Below are 15,290 nucleotides of genomic sequence, written 5' to 3' on the forward strand. Positions count from 1 at the left end.
AGCCAGTAAGGAACATCCCTCCATGGCCTCTGCATCAGCTCCTGCTCCCTGACCTGTCTGAGTTCCAGTCCTGACTTCCTTTGGTGATGAACAGCAGCATGGAAGTGTAAGCCGAATAAACCCTTTCCTCCTCAACTTGCTTCTTGGTCATGATGTTTGTGCAGGAATAGAAACCCTGACTAAGACAAGTAACAACAAAAAGAAAGATTGAAAAAACATCAGAATTAGAAGACACAAGGAGACATGATGATTGTAATGTGAGACCATAGGGTGGAAAGAGGACACTGAGTAAAAAGCAAGCCCACCTGAAAATTCAGAGAATATGGACCTCTCTGGGTGACTAGGTATCCGTACGACTTCACTAACTGCAATAAATGGATGCACAGTGATCAAAGGAGGTGTGTGGGGTAGAGTTTTTGGGAATACCAAACAGTGTAAACTCTCTGGAATCTGCTCAATAATAAAAAACGTTATTTTAAATATATAGCAGTCTTGGACTGGAGAAATGACTCAGTGGTTAATAAAACTGGCTTCTTTCCCACGAGACCTGGATTAGATTCCCAGCACCACCATGGCTGTTCACAACTATCTATAACTCTAGTCCCAGGGGATCTGGCATTCTCTTCTGGCCTCCTTGGGCACCAGACATGCATGCAGTGCATAGACATGCATGTAGGCAAAACACCCTTACACATAAAAATGACTAATAAAAGTATAGCACTCTTACGGCTGAGAGAAGGATAAGGTGTTCTGTATGAGGTGGAGAGAGAAATATAATCGACATGCATGTGTATGAATTGTATATGAATTTGCCAAAGAGAAACAAAAATGAAACTAAACACTCTCTTAAAACTTATAGAAATCTTAAATTTCTGATTCTCATGGTATTAGGAACTCTGCCTCTGTAAGGATAGTTGTGAGAATAAAGGGATTTCTCAAATAATATATTAATATAATATAATTATTTTTGTTTTCAAAAGCTTTTAGAAAACTAGTACAAGCCTAACCATTGTGGCCAAAACACACTGAAATAGTATAACTGATGTGGAACAAGTTCTATATTATGTAAATGTTTGGAACTGTCAATGGTAAAACAGTAACAGTGAAAATGGAACACATCCTATTTAGAAGATCTTTCATTGGGGGAACTTTGCAGGTAGCTACATCTTCACAGCCCATAGTAGCCGACTTGTCCAATGCTGGTCTCTTTCCCAGAGCATTGTAATAGACTCTTGGATCATAAAATTCCGTTTGTTTAGTGAGCTCAGATTTCCATATGAATTGAACTGTATATTCTCCCCAAATATGTTCTGGCCCTTTGCCTCAGGTAACATGACTCTATTAGGAAGTAGTGTAACTCTATATGTAGCTAGTTAAAGTAAGGTCAGAGTATGAAAGAGAGGACCCTTGGTTCAGCTTGACAGGAATCCTTACAAGTTGATGGTCATATGAAGTTCCAGAGATAGAGGAGAGTACCATATGCAGACAAAAGTAAGACTCAATTGACACCCCAGAATGCCAGGAGCTCTAGGAACCACAGAAACTGAAAACAGACTGGAAAGAGCATTCTCTTGAGCCCTTCACAAAGAATTGCCCAACTGACATCCAGATCTCAGATTTATTAAGCTTTCAGAATTATTAGACAATAAGTTTCTGGTAATGTTTGGCATCCAATTTCTGAAATTTTGTTGTGGTAGCTCTGGGAAACTAAAACAGTACAGACTCTCCTTAGTATCTATAGAGGACTGGTTCCAAAATACTCTGTGGTTGCCATGAGCCGCAGAAGCTCAGGTCTTTCATATAACCTGATGTAGTATTTTTATATAACTTACACATGCCCCTTGAATGCTTGAACTTATTCTAGATAACTTATAACATTGAATATCGATGAAATACTATATAAAGCTATATAAAAGTGTTACTAAACATTGTTTAGGGAACAATGACCAGTGACAGGTCTACGTGCAGTTTGTTCAGACACATTTTCCCTCAAATATTCAGTATACAGTGGCTAAGTCTCAAGATGCAAGAACTGCAGATGTACAAGTCTGATGGGACTCTGTCATTTGTTAATGGATATGCACCTATTTTCTCTATATTTAGGGTCTGAGAAAGTGGCCACAACTACTCTACTAGTCCTATGTAGATCCTAAGCAGACATGGACACTGCATACAACATGGGAACTGCTCTAAGCATACCATAAACACTGGAAAACAGTCTGCTGTTGTACTTACAAAAAGCTTCCAGATTCTCCCACTGGTCAGTGAAACATGTAGTAAGAGGTTTTGGGTAGTAAGAAACAATCCATTTGATATCATTTTCTTATCACATATGTAATTTGAAAACTATGTAAATAGTATCAAATAATTTTTATTATTTCTCTGTTAAATCAGTGTTTCTGCTGTATGCATGTGATTGTTCAGGTGTGTGTACACATGTGTATACATGTATAAATCAGAGGAAGACATTTCTACCATTCTCTGCCTTATTTTCTTGAGATGGCATCGTTTTTTATTGGATATTTTCTTTATTTACATTTCAAATGTTTTCCCCTTTCTAGGTCTCCCCTTCAGAAACCCCCTATCCCATCCCCCTCCCCCTGCCTCTATGAGGGTGATCCCCCACCTACCCACCCACCCACTCCCGTCTTCCTGCCCTGGCATTCCTCTACACTGGGGCATTGATCACCCTCAGGCCTAAGGGTCTCTCCTCCCACTGATGTCAAAAAGGTCATCTTCTGCCACATATGCACCTCCATGGTATTGCAAACCCCCTCAACTCCTTCAATCCCTTGTCCAACTCCTCGAGATAGCATATTTGAATCAGAAGTTTGGCTTTTTGGTTAGATTGGCCAGCCATCCAGTGAGTACTCATGGTTTGTGTATGTATTTCCTTCAGTGATCAGGTTATAGGTTTGAACATCAACAATACTCATTTTCTTTGGGAACTGGAGATTTGAATGCTTGCACAGTAAATGTTCTGACCCATTCAGCTCCAAACAACTTGTTTTTGATGATTTCCAGAATGCTGGTGTTCACTGTCCCACAGAAGCAATGCTTGGATCCCTGAATGCTTGCCTTCTTTTCCTTCTCACACTCATGCTCTGAGCTTACACACTGCTAGGAAAGGTAGCTTTTCTACAAGAAGGGTTCTCACACATTCCTCACCTCCTAGGATATAAAGAACTATCACTTACCCTGGGACTCCGTCAACATTGCTCAGTCCTCATGAACTCTGATTCTTCTAGAGGGGACAAATGTGCCCTTCATGCCTCATTCATAGCACGTGTGGTTTATAAAGAACTCAAAATATCATATGTCTAAATGTACAACACATAGGGCCAGTGAGAGGGCTGAGTGAGTAAGGGTGCTTGCTGTCAAGCCTGGTGATCTGAATTTGATATTTGGGACCCATATGCTAGATGGAGAGAACAAAGCCCTGCAATTTGTCTTCTGACCATATACATCCTATATTACATATACCATCATACACAAAATAAATAAGTGCAAATCTTGGGGGGGGCATTGTTTGTTTTGTTTTGCAAGAAAAAAGTAAATATACAACTGACAACAGACCCCAAGGCTTAAATATTCATGAAATTTATTTTCTTCTCTATTACATGTATGTGTGTGCTCATAGTGGATTTTATAAACTGCATTTTTGGATGACATGTGTTAGTGAGTAGCAGTGAAGTCTGAAGTGAAGCCTGTTCTTTAAGTTGTGTTTCATCCCAAGCTAAAGCTACATAAGCAGGTCAATCTCATGAATGACCTCAAGAGAATCTCAGCTTTGCTTCCTCTGGCTGCTGTTCTGGAGAAAGAATTATAGGGAGAACAAGATAGGTTAGGAGGCTGTTATCTAGTCACAGTCACAGAAGTGTGACATCTGCGTCAGCAGAGTCCGTAGACAATAGAAATGCAAGAACCTAGATGAATATTTGGAGAGGGAGTATGCAAACTCACTCATAGTGCGATAGAGTAGAGAGAGAAAAGTGCAGTTAAGATGAACTTTTGATGTAGGCCATTGTCTTAGCTTGGGTCTTATTGCTGTGATGAGATACTGTGATCATGGCAACTCTTAGAAAGGAAAACATTTAACTTACAATTCAGAGGTTTAGTTCATTATAATCATTGTGGGAAGCATGGTGGCACCTAGACATGGTGCTGAAGAGGAAGCTGAGAGTTCTACAGTTGTATCAACAGGCATCAGGAAGAGCAAGTCAACCATTGAACCTGGCTTGAGCTTCTGAGACCTTAAATGCCCTAGTGACACACTTCCTCCAACAATGCCATACCTACTTCAGCAATGCCACACTTTTGAATAGTGCCACACCTTGTGGGCTCATTGGGGGCCATTGGCATTCAACACCAGATATGCAAGGGATAAAGAATGCTGCTATTCACTGAGGCTGGGAAACAGGGCTGGAGGAGCTGTTTCCTCCAGAAACAGCCAGAAAGTCCAGCAATCAGCTGTATCTCTACATTAGTGAGTGATCTATAAGGTTCCCCCGGGGAGCTGTAGAGCAAGCAGGAAGTTCTACTAGAGCTCTAAAGCCCTGGAAAATTATTAAAACTAAAGCAAGAGATTTGAGATCAGCTATGCACCCTACATGGATCTATGTGTTTAGTGCTATATTTATGTTTTTATAGTGGAAATCTATCCTAGAAATTACAAAGCCTTTTTTTTTCTTTTCAGAAATATTCCCAAGAGACTTGACATTGAAAGACAAATTCATAAAGCATTTCACAGGTAAGCAACTGCTTTATTAGTGACTCGGTTACCAAAAAAAGAAAAAAGAAAAAGAAAAAGACTTTATATAAAATCCAGTCTTAGACAATGAAGTTATGGAGATTAATGTCAAGAGGACGCTTGTAGATCAACTGTGTTTCATTCAACTGCTATTAACTTGTATGAACCAGAACTCAATAAGCAACAGAATATAAAGGATATTTTAGAGAAAAATAGAAAGGATGATTTACTGAGAATCATATGACTTTGGGTTTCATTGCTATAAAGAGACTCCATGACAAAGGCAACTCATATAAAGAAAAATATTTAATTGGGGCTGGCTTACAGTTTCATAGGGTCAATTCATTATTATCATCATGGTGGGAAACATGGCAGAACAGGAAGACACAGTACTGGAGGAGCTAAGAGTTCTGTATAGGCAGCAGAAGGAGAATGTGTGACACACTGGACACAGAGTGTAACTTGAGCAGAGGAGGCCTTAAATCCTGCCCCCACAGAGGCTCACTTCCTTTAGCAAGACCACACCTACTCTAAAACTGCCACTTCCTTATCTGCACTGTCTCTGTCATGTTACTCAGTAACATCATTTGAAAGTTAAAAGATGGATGTGTTTACACTGAATTGTGATTTTAGTACTTGGGTTGGGAAGACAAGAAGATCAGGATACCTTACTCTTTGTCTCAGAAAAAAAAATAAATCTGATAATTAACAGATATAACTCTCAGATTTAATTAAGTAGAAAAAAAACATACAAGGAAAACCATGTCTTTCTCCTTTTACAAGCTTGGGGTATAAAATAGTAAAAGACAGTTGAGATTATTAGCTGCAGAGAAGTGATAGCAGTATGTTCATATGATCCTATGCTTTTCTAGAACTTAGACAATAAATTATTTGAAAATGATTCACGAAATTAACATGAAGAGCTGACTTGTGTCATAAGAGACTCTAGCATCTGTTCTTATGAGTGGCATAGAATATATCTACAAAATACTCTACCACCTAAGAAAACATTGCAGAAAAGAATGTGGAATGATTGAAGAGCCCGAGGACCATGGACTTTGCTATGAGACTGTGTTTCCTCGTGACATCAGAAGCTACACCAATAAAAATAAGGGCTGAACAGGAAGACACTAACAAATATACCAAACTGCCTGGAGAAATGGCCACAAAGTTTCAACCCTGCCCAAAGAATTACAGACAACTGAAGAAAGTTGGGATCAGTAGTTTAGCTCTCACCTGGGAGTAGCACACCAATTGGTTTCCCCGCGCCAAACAATAAACCCAGAAAGCATGCATATAAGTAGCTTATATGGACTCAAAAGGTTATATTTAGAGATATGCATATATATACATACATATATATATATACATATATGCAATATGTACATGCAATAGCAATTGATGAAAAATGAGGCCATTTGAAAGAGAATGGGTAAGGGTATATAAGACTGTTTGGAGGGAGGAAAGTAAAGAGAGAAATGTTATAATTAAGCTGCAACTTTAAAAATAAACAAAAAGGCAGGGGTTGGGGGGAGGAAAGAGTGTGATATATGCTTATTTGTTGTAGCTGTCCAGCAGCCATGGATGAACTGGGTCACCTGAAAAGGAGGTTGGAAATGAAAAAGGAACAGGATGCGAGAGAAGGATGAAGCCTTGAAGACAAAAGTTTCTAATCAAGGCTTGAGGTTTAATTTTCAGCACTGTATTTATATAAAGAAAACCCACAGACTCCCATCCTTTGTTTCAGCTGAATTGAGTGGCAAAGCAAGCTCAGCAGGCGATCAACTCCTCAAAGCTCTGTAGCAAATTGCCAGGGGACACAAGTTAGGTTGTAAAACCATTTGGAGTTTGTTTAGCCTACTGAAGGCTGGGGGAAGGGCATAATCTGTCTCCTGTTTATAAAATTTCAATGTGTCCTTGAGGGCTGTTGGCTATCTGATTTATTCACATACCTCTCCAGTCCACTGACCAAATGCATCCCTTCCTAAGTTTACCCTCCATCCCTAGTCCATACACCCCATCGGCCTATCCTCCCCCATTATAGCCTGGCTCAGTGGGTTCCTCAAACACACCCCACTTCTACTGCAAGCCTTCTCAGATGATGTGGTGGTTTGATTAGGCATGGCCCCCATGGTTTAAGGCTAGGCATGTGGCAGGGTTGTCCCTGCAAGGAGGCCCAGAGAGGCCATTGTGTGAAGCTGTGAAAGTGAAGTCCGGATTGCCTTGGCCACTCCAAGAGTTTAGAGACACTGGAACCACTGGATACCTGCCAAGAAAAGCTGCTAACAGGGAATGGAACCAGCCCAAGAGAAAGAAGTGGCCACTGAGTGTTGGGGAGCTGGCTGTGGGCCAGGTAGAAGGAGAAATGTTTTGGTGCAGTTTCAAAGTCCTGCCCACTTTGCAATAATCTCTATACTAATAAGCACACATTGCTTCAAGTAAAAATAAATGTCATCACTAGAAGTATTACTTTCCCATAAGTAAAAAAAAAAAAAAAAATCAAAGTCACTCTGTCTTGGTTGGCTCTTTGCAGATTTTCCTTCAGTAGAGTTCTACTAGTTAGATGGTTCTATGATGTGAGACACTGAGAATGAGGAGTGAACTTAGATCAAAGTTCACTGCCTCCCACTGAGTTTGGGTGAAGGGAGGAATTCTCAGGCCAGTTCTTTAAAGGACAGGAGGATAGAAACTACAGTTTCATGATCTCCATCCACAGAGTGCAAGCAATTTGTTTGGATGACATGCCTCTGTTTATAATAAGCATTCTTTCCCACTTTCCAGGGCCTGTCACATTTTCAGCTGAATGTAGCAAACACTTCCATCGACTTTATCACAATACTCGCGATTGCTCGACGCCAGCTTGTAAGTTGTCTGGGCAGACTTTAGAAAAAAAAAGTTATCCAACAAAAAATGCGTATAATTTTACATTTCAACAGTCTTTGGGTGGGACATAATAGACTAAACATTGGATGAGATGCTATTTATAACCTTTCAGTACACAAGGTTGTATGTACTGTTGAAACTATTAGGAATGAAAGATCATATTCTGGTTGGAAATATTTCCAAATCTAAAAACAGCCAGATATTTCTAAAGACCAGAATGTTTGTCAGGACTGAAACCATTCATCATTATTCAAATTCCTTGGTATAAATAAAGTACTTTTTCACATAAATGAAAAAAAGCAAGCTGTCTATGAAGTACAAGTCAACATCTTTTCCTAAGTTATTTTGAAATAAATGTTGTTTATATCATGTCATTTGTACAGTGTGTGCTGGATTTTTGTGAATGATGATAGCCTGTTGAGCAATGAGCTCTTTTGAATACTTAAGTTACTGGAGTTAATAATAATTCCAAACATAGCACTAAAAGGCTATGTTCAAAACTCCCACTTATGATAGTATACTGTTAGCTGAGTCACCTGTTTCAAATTCCTTTCTAAATCTAAAAGTTCTTTTTAATGAGTAACTTTTGAGCATTGTGTTTGTTATCAGCTAGATGACCTTGCCGAGTACTGAACTTTATTAGGATGTTGAGTTAGATTTATATATATATATATATATATATATATATATATATATATATAACTTACATTTAATGACTAAAAAAAAATAAGCACACTAGTCTTGTTCCAGTTTGCTTCTCTGTTGCTATGATAGAACAATGACCAAGAGTGATTGGGGAAGAAAGATTTATTTCAGCTTACACTTTAACATCACAGTCTGGGAGCCAAGGTAGGAACTTCAAAGCCAGAACTGAAGCATAGGCCATGGAGGAATGTTGCTTACTGGCTTGTTCCACATGGCTTTCTTTTATATCCCAGAAGCACCTTTCCAAGGGTGGCACCACCCCCAGTGGTCTGGGCCCTCCCACATCAGTCATTAACCAAGAAATTTCCCCACAGATGTACCTACAGGGCTATCTAATGGAGGCAATTCCTCAAGTAAGTTTCCTCTTCCCCTGTTGACTCTAGTCTGTACCATGTTGACAAAATGAAACAAAACAAAACAAACAAACAAACAAACAAACATACATATATACAAAACCCAACTCAATTAACCAGGCAAAACCTCAAGGCAAAGACAGTGGATGACAGCACAGTTTGGTGGAAAAAGGGCAGTTTGGGGAGTTAAACTCTTAGCTGCTATGAGATAAGTCACATTGGAAGCTGTTTGCTTGTTTGTCTTTAAAGCAAAGGCATCAAATTTCCAAATGTTTTCCCAGGAATGAGTAACAAAACCCATTGTTAAGCATCTAATATGCTAGGTGTTTTTAAAACTATGGTTGTCACATGAATCAATGACAATAACATTATTTCTTTTGAATTCATAGCAATTAATTATATGTATTTTTACATTTAAATGCCTTCCCTAGATTATAAAAGATGTGCTAGATTGCTGACAAGATTAGCTGTGAGTCCACTATGCTCCCAGACCTAGGAAACTTGTGCTGTGAGTATTAATCTGTCTGTCTGTCTGTCTGTTCATTCATTTATTTTTTTTATTTTTATTATTCCAACAGTTAATCTGTTCCTCATTTCCTTTCCTTCCACTCACTTTATCCTCTCTATGGTGATGGGGATCATATGCAGGGTCTGCACACAGGAGGCAAGTGTTCTCTCTACCACTGATCTGTACCAGCAGCCCCATGAGTCTCTATTAAGAGAATGTTGCCTGTAACCCCAAATTCAGAATTCTGGCACTCAAGAGACTAGGTCAGGAGAGTCTGAGAGTAATCTGCATTACTTTATTAGTGAAACCATGTCTACAACAACAACAACAACAGCAGCAACAAAACCTCAAACAAACAAACAAAAAAAATCAACAGAAAAATTTGAAGAGTCCAAGAAGCTGGGGAGCTATGCTTAGCATAAACTTACTAAATGGATTTTTTTACCCTAGTTCAAACTTTATCTAAATGTGCTGTTTTAGTGAGTTAATTTTAAATGTCCTCTAAGCAATTACATTAAGGAATATAAATAGTTTTTCTCAAAGTCTTACTAGTCCTTAGTGGTCAAAAAGACTTCAATAGTTTTCAGTCTCATTAGTATCATACAGGAGCATTCCACAAATACACAGATGAACAACTATTAACAGGTTCATCTTAAATGGTCAAATGCATAATAGAGAAAATAGTAGGCTTTAAAACTTTAATTTACATAGTACACACTGAAAAAAAAACATAAAGGATATTGACAAGATAGGAAAACAATTAGGTGGTCATGGCGGTGTATGCTGTAATTCCAGCACTGGAGAAATAGACTCAAGAATGGACAATATAGCCAAAGCCCATCTCAAAAACAAACAAAAGTCATAATTAAAAATACAGGGAAGTTGAAGTGACAAAATTATCATGTACTTTAGCCCATTACATGGCAAAGTGAAATGATAAATTCAAAGTGGTATGCTGGATTAATTATTCTAGGTGCCCAAGAAAGAGAGTATTTATTTGTAAAATTGTAACAGCTCAATAGAAATGGTAATTATTTTTAATTATTTATCAGTTGATTCTTTGCCTGAATGCATGTTTGTGTGAGGGTGCCAGATTCTCTGGAACTGGAATTACAGACAGTTGCTGCCATGTAGGTGCTGGGAACTAAACCTGAGTCTTCTGGGGTTAACAGCCAGTGTTCTTAATCACTGAGCCATCTCTCCAACCCTGATAAATTATAATTGTAGCTTATAAATGTAGACTCTACACAAAACACTGAAAGAGTCTAATGTTTTTGCTACATGATTTTTTCTAATCTGAGTTCTTTCCCAGTGTGGTACAAAGTCAATTGGGTGGGGGTGGGAGGTCTGCTATCAGTACCATGGATAATTCCCTACAAGACACTTGGTTCTTCAGGTCAAGATGGTGGGGAGTGGCAGTTATGAGAACTAGTATTCTAGACATATTCCCAAGCACCTTGCATTGGCCTGTGTAATTCAGTCTATCACAGATTTTTGCACACCTCACAGACTTATGAGGTGCTGAAACTTTCCTGTGTTGAAAACAGTGAAGTGTATAATTCCACACATAATACTAAAGTGCTATCACACATAATTAAAATAGTGATTGTATGTGGTGAATCAGTTGAAGCTGTCTTGTTCCATTGTTGCTATTCTTATTATTTTAAATCAGCCATTGCAAATTAGAAACATAAGCACTGTGAATTCTGAATATTCACAGCCACAAAATTTTCCCTTGTATAAGGTGAAGAAACTGTGCTAACTCATTTCAGTATCCACTAATAAATTATATGAATGGTTTGCTTCTAAGCTGTTGCAACCCTTTTGAAATTTCAAAACATAAATACATAAGAAAATACATTCAACTATTGAAATTACTTGAATGAATTCATATTTTTCCCTTTATTGGTTTTTAACGTATTTTACATAGACGAAACTTATATTAGATTAATATAATAATTGGGCTTGTTCCTCTCCTAACATTGTATTATTATTTAAAACATGGGACTTGGGATGTAGTTTAAAGGTAGATCATGTACTTGTGTTTGTATCAGGTTCTGATATTAGATCCCGCTCAAAAAAAAAAAAAAATCAAAATGAAAACAGTTTTGAAGTTCGGTGATTTCTTTTGTGATATTCTGTGTAAATGCCTGTTTCAGATTACTATATATCCAATATTTCATTTACTTTTATCTTATGTGTATGTGGTTTTGCCCATGTGTGTGTCTGGATCTGGAGTTGTAAGCTGTCATGTGGTTTGAACTAAATTTCCTGGAAGAGCATCCAGTATGTGTAGCTTTTGAGTCAGCCCTGTTTCAGGTTATTTATCAAGTGGTTATAATCCCAACTTTAATACGTTTTAGAAGCATTTTTTTTTCTGTGTTACATTTTTTCTGTCATTAGGAAGATTATAATTTTCCTTCTGTATAAAATTCCCTCCTCTGTGTCTGCATACCAGCCTGCTTTCTCGCATATTTCAAGAAAGATAATATAAAGCTGGGTGTGGTGGCGCACGCCTGCCTTTAATCCCAGCACTTGGGAGGCAGAGGCAGGAAGATTTCTGAGTTCGAGGCCAGCCTGGTCTACAGATTGAGTTCCAGGACAGCCAGGGCTACACAGAGAAACCCTGTCTCGAAAAAACCGAAAAAAAAAAAAAAAAAGAAAGAAAGAAAGATAATATAAAATGTAACTGTAACTGTAACCATTAAAAGTGTTAAAATATTTTGTATTTTGAAAACCAGTTTCTTATTATTTTTATTCTCTTTTCCACTTCAGACATTTCATAAGAAGCAAATTTGAAGAAAAAGTGCCTGTAATCATATTTAATGTAAAAAACGGACATGTTTAGTTTTGTATGAACTTGCATGAAGTAACTTCTCAGGAGAGACCTATGAGTGGCTACAGGAAGAGGAGGCTCTCCTGGCTTACGTTATGGACACAAAAAGAGTATTTTTTTAAGATCACATATTGTAAATCGAATATTTAAAACTGCCTTATTTTTGCTAGGAATATTATTTTTATATGGTTAATATTGTATAGTAAATATTTAATTATATTAATTGTATCTCAGTACTAGTGAAAAAATAACTATTGCATATAATATTAGTGATATGTTTGTCAGATATTGTGTTCAGTTTTTTAAATTCTTATTTAATATTTAAAAGCTTTTATTAATAATTTTCTGTCTTTATTTGCATTAATTTGAACTGTGAATTTTATTAAAACAGGAAAATGAAAAAATTGTCATTTCTTTTAATGAAAGCTATTTGAGTAAATTAATACTATGGAAACCTGACAAATGTATATATGTAACCTGACATATATATATATATATATACATATATGTATATTATATATATTTGTAACAAGATACTGAGGTAATTTTTCTTTAGAGATTAGATATATGGTTTTGCTGTCTTAAATAGAATAAAATCCAGGTAGTTTTGGATAGTTGATATATGTGCCAGGGAGTGAGATGACTATGTGTTTTCTGGATTCTTTCTTTGAACAACAATAACAAAAATTATACTTGGATGCACTTAATTACTTTCACTTACTTACAAGAAAAACCCATGACAAAACATTTGAAAAGCCCCATCCTTTCAGAGAATATACAAAACAGAAGTTCTAGTATAGACGCTGTCTATGTGTTGTTTTGAGAAACGGTCTCAGGTAGCCCAGGCCAGTCTGGAACTGCATGGTGACCTCTCACTCAGATTCTTCTACCTCCTGTGTGGTGATGTGACAGTGCGAAGCCCCATGCCATGCTCAGCACAAATATCTATAGTTCAATGTCACATGTAAGACACCACTCCTACTTTTCAGCACCTGTAATTTTGCCCACCAGCCAGTATATGGTATGCATTAATGTGTTTATGTGCATACTCCTTTGTTCATCGGAGAAAGAAAGACACACTCATACATGCCTTTGGCTTTAGAAGTATTATGGAAAATGTTATAAATTTTAACATTTGTTTTCTTTGACCTATAGGCAAAGATTTACAATAATCATATTAAAAATTGCCAGACAAGTCAGCATGGGGCTCACACATAGAACACTATCTTGGATAGACTTCTTTCTGAGGAAAGAAGGTCATAAGTTCAAGACCAGAGTGGACTAAATAGCAAGACCCACTATCCTAGTTTATTTCTTTTTTGATATACTGAAACATTGATCTAAAGCAAGCTGAGGCAGGGGGATTGTTTCTTCTTACATGTAATCATTGCAAGAAGCCAAGGCAGGAGCTCAAGGCAAAAGCTTGAAGCTGAAACTGAAACGGAGGTCATAGAAGAACACTGGTGAATGTCTGTATGTTCTCTCTCTCTCTCTCTCTCTCTCTCCCACTCCCCCTCTCCCTCTCTCTCTTTCTATCTCTGATTTCTTTATTTTTATTTTATGCACATGAATATTTTGCCTGCACACTTGTCTGGTGCCTCCAGACACTAGAAGAATGTTCAGTGTCCCCTATAACTGGAGTTATACCTGACTTGTGAGCTGCCATGTAGGGGCTGGGAACTAAACCTGAAACTCTCCAGGAGTAGGAAGTGCAGTTAAATATTGAATCATCTACCTTTCTTATAGAGCTGTCTAGCAATGTATATGAATACCTAGGTGTAGTGGGCTTGGCCCTTATTCATTATTTAATGATTAGAAAATTCCCACATGCCAATCAAATGGAGGCAATTAAAAATAGCAACTAAGATGGCATTGATTTTACTTTATGACACACATTTTCTCATTGTATTGATTTAAACAAAGGTTGAAAATAAGAAACTTTTCTCTATAGATACAAATGACAACGACAAGTTTCTCATTTGGGAAAACAAAAGATGAAGAGGTGAATAAGGAAAAATTACTAGTTTCTTTTGTAACATCCACACATAAAGGATGTGCTCCTGTTTTATAAGCATCATGTCAGGAGGTGACAATGTGTTCTGAGTGTTTAGAATGGTGTTATTGAATCGAGTTGTTCTGACACAGTGAAACCTTGAGTTGTCTTAATTTTCTAACTTTCAACTTCTTTGTTGTGGGAAATATTAGAAAAAGAAGGGGCAGCACATTCTAGTGCATGTGCCTCTGCCCAGGTGGCCAGCCCCATGCTTCAACTTCCCTGAGGTTGTTGTGGTGCTCATCTGGCAAACCCATGCTTTGAAGCCTTACCTTTCTCTCTTAAAACCAGACACAACTTTGTTCAGGAAAAATGGTAACTCATTCTCTGAGTGCAACAACTAAAACCTAATCTTGTAAGCCTTATTAAAATCTGATTCCTCCAGTGGCAAATGCTTTTGGATCTACCATGATACCAGGAAACATTAGCAGCTACATCTTAGCACTCTGCTGTCGCCGTTCCAAAAGGACCTAACTCTCTCCTGCTTCTCCTCTTTCTCTATCCAACACAGAAGTCCTGCCTACTCACCCAGTGATTGGCTCCTTTATTCATTAGGAAATTGGTTCACAAGATACCACCCAAGCATGTGACTCATTCCTCATTTCAGACAACCTCTCTGGGGAGAGCAGAATTAACATAAAATACAAGCAGCACAGAACTATCCACAACACTTCTTTCTCACATTGTTTCCTGAAGAGGCAAGATGCTCTTCACTTGAAGAAGCACAAGGCTCAGCTCTGTTCCTGCCTAGCAGGCATGGGTTCTATCTCCAGTGTTGAAGTGTGTTATTCAAATCCTTCAGAGTGAAGGAGAGGTAGTTCAACAGTTTGAGGGGCAGATGATTGGATTTTATTGATTTCTACTCTTTGCAAATTGATTTCTACTCATTCTTTCATAATTTGCTCATATTCATCCAGTGTTTGTTCTTTGCAATAGGTAAGTGTTCTATTCACCTGCAATAAATAATGCCTTCAAGAAATAGAATAGACCCTCAGTTGAGGAATTTCCTTCATCAAATTGGCTTATGGAAATATCTATCAGTCAATTTATTGATTGATGACTGATGTGGGAGGGCCTAGCCCACTGTGGGCTATCACCCCTTGGCTTGTGGTCCTAGATTACATATGAATGTAGGCAGAGCAAGCCATGGGAAGTAAGTCAGTAAGCAGCTTTCTGTCAAGGCCTCTACCTCAGTTCTTACT

General features: G+C 37.8%; 1 protein-coding gene across 1 annotated transcript in view; it reads left to right on the forward strand.

The window, feature by feature from the left end:
- Alkal1 (ALK and LTK ligand 1) overlaps positions 1–12,427 on the forward strand; it is a 33,231-nt gene extending 20,804 nt beyond the window's left edge. Inside the window, exons 2-5 of the mRNA XM_021175929.1 lie at positions 4,697–4,750; positions 7,532–7,612; positions 9,123–9,199; positions 11,975–12,427. Coding sequence (XP_021031588.1) covers positions 4,697–4,750; positions 7,532–7,612; positions 9,123–9,187 — 200 coding nt within the window. The 3' untranslated portion in view covers positions 9,188–9,199; positions 11,975–12,427. The remainder of the gene's footprint in view (positions 1–4,696; positions 4,751–7,531; positions 7,613–9,122; positions 9,200–11,974) is intronic.
- Positions 12,428–15,290: the final 2,863 nt, after the last annotated feature.

Source organism: Mus caroli, chromosome 1 (assembly GCF_900094665.2).
Source record: "Mus caroli chromosome 1, CAROLI_EIJ_v1.1, whole genome shotgun sequence".
Classification (NCBI taxonomy): Eukaryota; Metazoa; Chordata; class Mammalia; order Rodentia; family Muridae; genus Mus; species Mus caroli.